Below are 8,752 nucleotides of genomic sequence, written 5' to 3'. Positions count from 1 at the left end.
CGGAAGTTGTGTTTGTTTTGGCTCATTTTATTCCCTCCATGAATATAGGGGTCAGACAGAGAGACCACTTCCGGTCCAAACCGGAAGTGTGGTGCTGTTTTGATTCAACTCTATGGTCCTGGGGGAATTTTTCCTTGGAACTCAGCTGGGGAAGGCAGTTGAGCTGCAGGTGAGGAGCAAGCCATCACAACTGCCATTGCTGTCATTATAGTTATATTATTATCATTATTGCTTGTTATTGTTAATAACTTTCACCTTCTTGGTTTCCCTTGGAGGTTTAGGAACAACAGCCCTGCAAAGGTCCATATATATGGATCCCAAACCAAGGCGAAGAGAGGCTCCCATAACTCACCTGTTGTGTCCTACCTTTGCAGGGCTGTTGTTATATATAAAACCATTTTGTGCATATATATATGCCCTGAAGGAGCTCTGGTGGCGCAGTGGTTAAATGCCTGGTACTGCAGCCATTCACTCAAAACCACAAGGTTGCGAGTTCAGACAGACAAAAGGGCCCAAGCTCGATTCAGGCTGGCACCCCTTCCGAGGAGGGAGCTAAAATGAGTACCCAGACTGTTGGGGGCAAATTAGCTTACTTGCTAATTAGTTACTTGCTGTTCACCCTATGATCTTTGGAAAGCGGTATATAAAAAAAAACTATATATATAATATATATATATATATTGTCGTGAAGGCAGGGGATAAATACCATAATGTGTGTGTGTGTGTGGGTGTGTGTATATATATATATTATATATAAATAAAATAAAAATTATTATAAAAATATTCACATTCCTGGGAGATATACTTTATATATATTTTCTTACATATCTATCTATGTTTTATTATATTACATAATTTTATATCTTTAGGGCTGAAGGGCTTCGGATGGGATCCAAAGTCTAAACACAAAGTTCATCTGTGTTTCATATGTAGAGCATATATATATATATACAGTCAGCCCTTCTTATACGCGGATTTTTTGTACACGGATTCAAGCATCCACGGTTAAAAATATTCCAAAAAAGTATAAATTTACCTTGATTTTCCATTTTTTTATTAGGGACACCATTTTGCTATGTCATTATAATTAATGGGACTTGAGCATACACGGATTTTGTTATACCCGGGGGATCTTGGAACCAACCCCAGCGTATAACAAGGGTCCACTCTTGTGTGTGTGTGTGTGTGTGTGTATATATATAATAGGTTATATTTTATATATTTTTATATTATATTATTGTATGTATGGTGTATTTTATATATATATATAAAAGTGATTTTACTGTATAATGTATTTATTGTGTGTTATATATAGATATATAGTATGTATGTATATTATTATTTTATATAATATATCTATAATATATATATCATCAATATTATCTCTCTCTCTCTGGCTTTGCTTCGCGAACGAAGTTCAGGAAGGACCATCCCGCGCTTTGTACAAGCGCGTTGGTGACTAAAAAGGCCAATTCGGGATAAACAGTCTGGTAAGCAAAGCACGCAGAAAGTCTCCTTGGGTGATGTTTCCAGGTTGCGGTTCTTTCTGCGTTGTCGTTTCTCTTCAAGGCTCGTTCGGCGTGAGCTTTCGAAGAAGGCTGCAGCGTCATGGATAGTGCGCCTCCATGCCTCCCGATGCAAGGCCAGGGAGGACCATTGTTGGTGATCTATCTGGCCAAGCCTGAGATGTTGTTTCAGGAAGTCCTTGTATCTCTTCTTTGGGGTGCCCCTCTTACGCTCTTGACCACGTGGCGAGTTCACCGTAGAATACTATTTTGGGGAGGCGATGGTCCTTCATCCTAGAAACGGTCTGCCCAGAGCAGCTGCGTCCTCAAGCATGGTCCAATGCTGGTGTCCCTGCTTACTCAAGGACAGCAAACCTTTGTCACACAGTCAGTCCAGTGTATATTTAGAATTGTGCGTAAACAGCGCTGATGAAAGCGTTCAAGGAGTCGTAGTGTTGGCGATAAGTGACCCATGTTTCAGACCCATAGAGGAGAATAGCCAGTACAATGGCTCTATACACACGATTTTTTGTGCTTCGCCTCAAGTGTTTGTTACTCCAGACGCTTTTGTAAAGCCTTCCGAATGCGCTATATGCCTTTGCCAGTCTGTGATCGACTCTTTATCTTTATCAATCTTGCATCTGAGGAGATGATGCTTCCCAGGTAGGTGAACTGCTGGACAGACTAAGCACAGATGTGCCTACAGTGTGTGTGGGGATGGTAGTGTCTCCTGTGGTGCCGGCTGGTAGAGAATTTCGTTTTCTTCAGACTGACTAATATGATAATATATTAATTATAATATTATCATATATAATATAATATATATATAATATATGCTATATTCCATATTTAATAAATATAATAATAATAATAATAATAATAGATTTTTCTATCCCGCTTTCCGCAATGATCAAAGCGGCGTACAGATTAAAATTCAACACAAGTGCATACATAGCGATAAAAAACAATGTATAAAAATTCATATTAAAAACAATTACACAGCCGCTGAGTTGAGGAACCGTAAAACCTTACAAAAATCAATTACAAAATTACAAAATAGGGAAAGGACATGATGTCACATCTCATGGGGGGGAAAGCTTGGCAAAAGAAAAAGGTCTTAAGATCTTTTTTAAAGAGATCAATGGAGGCGGTGGAACGGACGTCATCGGGAAGGTTGTCCATAATTGGGGCCGAAATGGAAAAGCCCTTTGCGAGGTCACCGCATAACACAGTTGGGACCTCTAGCAAATTCTTCCCAGCTGACCTGAGTGTGCGGGGGGCGGATTATATGGGGAGAGGCGGTCTCCAAGTACCCTGGGCCCAAGCCATTTAGGGCTTTATAGGTATCTACTAACACTGTATGGGCCCGGAAGCGAAGAGGCAGCCAATGGAGATCTTTTTCTCTGGATTCAGCTGAGTTTGTTTTTCCTCATCCACCCATTACCGACTCCAAGCAGGCATTTAGAGAGAGAGATGCATCCTAGTCACTGTATCAGTCGGAGTCACAGAGAGCATATCTGGGTGTCATCAGCGTACTGATAACACCGCGCCCTGTGTCCCCGGATGATTCTCCCCAGTGGTTTCATGTAAATGTGAATAGCATGGGGGACAGGATAGCTCCTTGAGGGACACCAGATGTAAGTTCCCTCTTATCGGATCAAAAGTCCCCCAGCTGCACCATCTGGAATCTGCCCAAGAGGTAGGAACAGAACCACTGGAGCGCAGTGCCCCCGATTCCAACTCCCTCAGGCGTTCCAGAAGATACCATGTCAATGGTATCGAAAGCCGCTGAGATGTCCAAGAGCACTAACAGGGACACGCTTCCCCTGTCCATGCCCAGACGGAGATCACGACTAAGGCGACATGGGCAGTCTCAACGACATAGCCCGCCCGGAAGCCAGTTTGAAATGGGTCAAGAAAATCCGTTTCATCCAAGATCGCTAGAGTTGGAAGGCAACTGCTCTCTCGATCACCTCCCCAAAAAAGGCAGCAGAGCAGCCATAATTGTTAGTATCAGGGGGTCTAAGGAGGGCTTTTTTAGCAGAGGTTTAATATGTGTATTTATAAGATATTATACAGTGGTACCCCGGGTTACGAATTTAATTCGTTCCGCCGCCGCGTCGTAACCCGAAAATCTTCGAAGCCGAAAAGCCATAGGCGCTAATAGCGAAAGCCCGATTTCGTGCGAAAAAGCGCCGAAAAGCACCAAAAATTTTTTTCGTAACCCGAAATAACCTTCGTAACCCGGAACAGTTTTTTTCAATGGATTTTTTTCGTAACCCGGAAATTTCGTATATAATATTTTTATTATGTATTTATTAATCCATTTAAGGTTTCATATATAGGTTGGGTCCCCCTAATATCTGAAATTCCATGGGCCAAAAGTATTTTGGAATATTTGAAATATTAAATATATGGATATACCTATCCATATATTTAATATTTCAAATATTAAATATTTGCAAATACATAATGAGACAACAACTTGTGCCTCAAGAAACTACAAATCCCAGGGTCGTCACAGCACAGAGCCTTAAATTATGCAGTGTTTAGTGTACCCTTTCCATGATAGAGGTTTCCTGGGATCTGTAGTTTTGCAGGAAGGAGGCTGGTGGCGCAGTGGGTTAAATGCCTTGCTGCACCATTCACTCAAAACCACAAGGTTGCGAGTTCAAGACCAGCAAAAGGGCCCAAGCTCGACTCGAGCTGGCATCCTTCCGAGGAGGGAGCTAAAATGATTACCCAGACTGTTGGGGGCAATTAGCTTACTTGCTAATTACTTACTTGCTGTTCACCGCTATGATCTTTGGAATACGGTATATAAATAAAACAAATTATTATTACATTATTAAAAGTCACTGAGGCCTAGTAGGCTCAAACAACCAACAAATCCCTGATGGGGACTCCATTTCTCACAGTGCCTCCCATTGGCGCCTCGGCTGGGGCCGCTGGAAAATGAAGTCCAAACAAATGGAGTGTTACCGTTAAGAGAGACGGACCCTAAACCGGAAGTAGGCCCCAAAAAAGCCTTCGTCGAAGTAGTCTCTCACCGGAAGTCCCGCAGACCGTGTCATATTGTAAAAAGAGGTCAGAGAAGGGAAGATCAGCTCGGGGCTAGCGGTCCCCAAACTGGAAGTTGTGTTGTTTTGGCTCATTTATTCCCTCCATGAATATAGAGCCAGACAGAGAGGCCACTTCGGGCCACCTTCCGGCCAGAGTCCAAACTGGAAGTGGTGCTATAATGTATACATATTATATAATAATTGCCTTATATTATAATTAGGTGGAGGCTTTGGGTCTCCTTCCCTCAAAACAGGAAATTATTATTTTGTCATCATTATCATTAGTGTTGTAGATATGTGGAATACATATATTTTATACATGTATTACACACCACACATATAATATATATAGTAATTATGTCTTAATTATATTAGGGGCAGGTTTAGTGCTGGCTCTCTTTTCCTCAAAAATAGGAATTTATTATTATTACTATTTGGTGTTTTATTTATAAATATATATATAATATATATATATATATATAATATTTCTGTCTTAATTTAAATTAGGTAAGGCTTGGGATTGGCTCCCTTATAAATAGGAATTTTATTATTATTAGTTTTATGTATTAATATATAATAAACACACACACACACCAATTCAGTCTTAATTATAATTAGGGGCAGTTTTTATGTATTTAGACTTTGGGATCCTATCTCCAAGCTTTCTCATTATGTAGATGCAAATATTAGTACATTTAGATTAATAGATAATATATAATCACAATAAATTTATTTATTTATTTATGTAAAAAGTATTTATATAATATATGTTATAAGATATACAGTAAATATACTATATATAATATTTATATAATATAGTATATATAATATTACTGTATAATCAATAAAGTATAGGTCAGATCAAGAGAAGTAATAGTGCCACTGTATCTGCTTTGTCAGGCCCCACCTAGAATATTGTGTCCAGTTCTGGGCGCTACAATTCAAAAGGATATTGAGAAACTGGAGCGGTCCAAAGGAGGGCGACAAAAATGGTGAGGTTCTTGGAACTATATATATATATATATATATTTATATATATATATATATATATAAATAAATATAAATATAAATATAAATATAAATATAATAAAATAAAAAGCCCTGGAAGAAGACCCACAACAATCAACACGCAAAAGAATTAAAAAGCCTAGCTATCAATTGCAGGCTTTTTGAATGGAAAACAATCCTGCAATGACTCCAACCGCCGCTGGGTGGCGGCAAAGAGACGGCGCTGCTGCTGCAGGACGCTCTGGCTCTGCCTCGTCCTTGCGTCTCGTCTCTCTCGCTCCACTTCCGATACGTCACTTCCGTTTACCTTTGAGGGTTGTTTCTGAGCTTGGAGGGTACCGGGAGCGGTTCAGAAGCGGCTTAGTCGTTGTTAGGTGAGTTTTGCCCTTTATTAAGCCTTTAGTCTTTGGATAAATAGGTTTCTTCTTCCTGGGCAGCCATTTTGGGGTTCCAGAGTCGAGGGTTCTCCAGAGCATGTGCAGAGTGCCATTGATGGAAAGGCTGTATGAAAGCTGTGTTCCCAAACAAAAGCGTTTTAAATACATATTTTATCTATATCTATATCAACATCTATCTATGTATATATGTATATAGGTATATAATAATTTATATTTATATAAATTCATATATAATATATATATTTGTTTATAATTATTAAACATTATATATTTTATATATATTATATAATAATATTATATATTATATAATTACATACTATATTATATAAATCCAGATATTTATTTATACGTTTAATATATTTTGTGTGTGTTTTATATCTATTATACATTATTTTATAATTTATAATATATATATTTATATAATAAAATTAAAGCTGCAAATATGGAGGGATTAAAATATAAATTATTTATATTAATTATTGTTCTTTTAATTATTTATAATATAATTATAATTATGATTTTATTATTATATTTATTAATTATTTATCATAAAATAATTTAAATTATTTCATAATTTAAAATATAAACGTAATGTGATTAAATCCACAAATATCAAAGCTGCAGATATGGAGGAATGAGCCTATATATATATATATATATATATATGAATATAATTTATTATATAAATATAATTTATAATATAGTATAAATATATTATAATGTAATATATTAATACAATGTAATATAATCAAAGCTGCAAATATGGATTAGTGTGTGTGTGAGTGTGTGTGTGTATGTATATATATATAATGAATTTTATATATATTTATATATATATATATACACACACATGCATATAATGTATATTATAAGTATGCAATTTATAATATAAATATATTATATTACATTAATATAATATAATTAAAGCTGCAAATATGGAGGGATGTGTGTGTGTGTGTGTATATATATTTATACTTCCTAATATATATTTATAATATAATCAAAGCTGCAAATGTAGATGAGTGTGTGTATGTGTGTGTATCTATATTATAATATAAATTATTTTATAATTTATAAATTGTAATATATGTTATTTTATAATATTGTGTGTGTGTGTGTGTGTGAGAGAGAGAGAATATATGTGTGTGTGTGTGTGTGTGTGTGTATATATATAACATTACTTTTTCCATCCTCAGGAAACACACTTCAGATCCCCCTCCTTGTTTAAAAAGGAAGATGTCTTCGGAGTCCGGCAAGAAGCGCAAGCCGAAGGTCATCCGGACAGACGGAGGCCCCCAAGATGGCAAGCGCGGACGCGCCGACGCTGACCAGGTAGCCCTTGCTGACCGCCAGGAAACAGACGCAGCATTTTAGTCGCCATTTTGTGTATAACATTCTTGATAATGATAATAACCGCCTTTACTTTTCTTCACCTGAGGATCCTTGTTATTACAGTGAGGAGGCCGAGGTGGACTTGAGGGACCCCAGCAAAGACTATGAGCTCTACAAACAGACCTGCCAGGACCTCCAGAGACTGATGTCTGAGATCCAGGACCTCAAGAGCAGAGGCACCAAGGACAGCGTGAGTCGGCGCCGTCTCAAAATGGCGATCAAAGGGAGGGGGGTCTGATAGTGGTCCAAAGGGAGTTGTAGTTGTAGTCGTCAGCATACAAGGGGACAGAAAGGCTCACACAGCCTCCAAATACCCGTATTTTCTTCTGCGGTCCCTCTCAAAATGGCAACAGGGAGTACAAAATGGCTTCCGGTCACCATTTTGAGAGGGATTGTACTGGTTCCTGGTGTTCAAGAGAGAAAAGAAAACCCTGCCATTCCCCAGACAGACCCCAAATACCTCTGTTTGCTTTCGTGGCACTTCTCAGAATGGCGACAGTATGAAACAATACATCTTTTGCCCATTTCCTGCCGCCATTTTAGGAGGGAACATCAGTATTTTGGGCTCGCAATTGGGGGGTGGCTGGGAATTGGCGCCGGAGCCCACTCCTAAGTATTAGATATAATGTTTACGTTTTTGCGTCCTTGCGTCCTCCGAAGGCGGCCGAGATAGAGGACCGCCGCGTCCAGAGCTGCGTCCATTTCATGACCCTGAAGAAGCTCAACCGTTTGGCGCACATCCGGCTGAAAAAGGGGAGGGACCAAACCCACGAGGTAAGGCAGCGTCCGCTATTTTGAGAGTGACCATGCGGCGGGAAAAGCACACCCCACTGGGGTCTGCAGTGCCCTCTCAAAATGGCGGACGTGTCGTGACTCTCGTTGACAGGCGAAGCAGAAAGTGGATGCTTACCACCTGCAGCTCCAGAACCTTCTTTACGAAGTCATGCACCTCCAGAAGGAGATCACCAAATGCCTGGAGTTCAAGTAAGTCCGGCGAATGCAGAAAAGGTGGAAATCCTCCCGTTGACCACAGCGCAACTCTATGGTCAACATTAACTAAAAGTGGCACTGAAAGACCTAGGGATTCCTAGAGAGGACACTCTACTAGGCCTTTGTAGCTCCTCCAGTGCAACTCTGTGGTCATCTTTAACTAAAAGTCCCACTGAAAGACCTAGAGATTCCTAGAGAGGACACTCTGCCAGGCCTTTGTAGCTCCTCCAGTGCAACTCTATGGTCAACCTTAACTAAAAGTGGCACTGAAAGACCTAGAGATTCCTAGAGAGGACACTCTGCCAGGCCTTTGTAGCTCCTCCAGTGCAACTCTATGGTCAACCTTAACTAAAAGTGGCACTGAAAGACCTAGAGATTCCTAGAGAGGACACTCTGC

At 39.3% G+C, this 8,752-nt stretch overlaps 1 protein-coding gene across 4 annotated transcripts in view; it reads left to right on the top strand.

Annotated features, from left to right (window-relative positions):
- The first annotated feature begins 5,852 nt into the window (after window positions 1-5,852).
- Window positions 5,853-8,752, top strand: part of THOC5 (THO complex 5) — an 8,131-nt gene continuing 5,231 nt past the window's right edge. The window contains exons 1-5 of one of the 4 annotated variants that reach the window (XM_042442109.1): window positions 5,853-5,949; window positions 7,170-7,305; window positions 7,429-7,555; window positions 8,026-8,139; window positions 8,252-8,349. In XM_042442109.1, coding sequence (XP_042298043.1) covers window positions 7,274-7,305; window positions 7,429-7,555; window positions 8,026-8,139; window positions 8,252-8,349 — 371 coding nt within the window. In that variant the 5' untranslated portion in view covers window positions 5,853-5,949; window positions 7,170-7,273. Of the gene's footprint in view, window positions 5,950-7,169; window positions 7,306-7,411; window positions 7,556-8,025; window positions 8,140-8,251; window positions 8,350-8,752 lie in introns of all 4 variants that reach the window. The other 3 variants (XM_042442107.1, XM_042442110.1, XM_042442108.1) reach the window with 3 other exon arrangements.

This window comes from Sceloporus undulatus, chromosome 10, assembly GCF_019175285.1.
Source record: "Sceloporus undulatus isolate JIND9_A2432 ecotype Alabama chromosome 10, SceUnd_v1.1, whole genome shotgun sequence".
Lineage (NCBI taxonomy): Eukaryota > Metazoa > Chordata > Lepidosauria > Squamata > Phrynosomatidae > Sceloporus > Sceloporus undulatus.
This window is presented reverse-complemented; position numbering and strand designations above follow the sequence as displayed.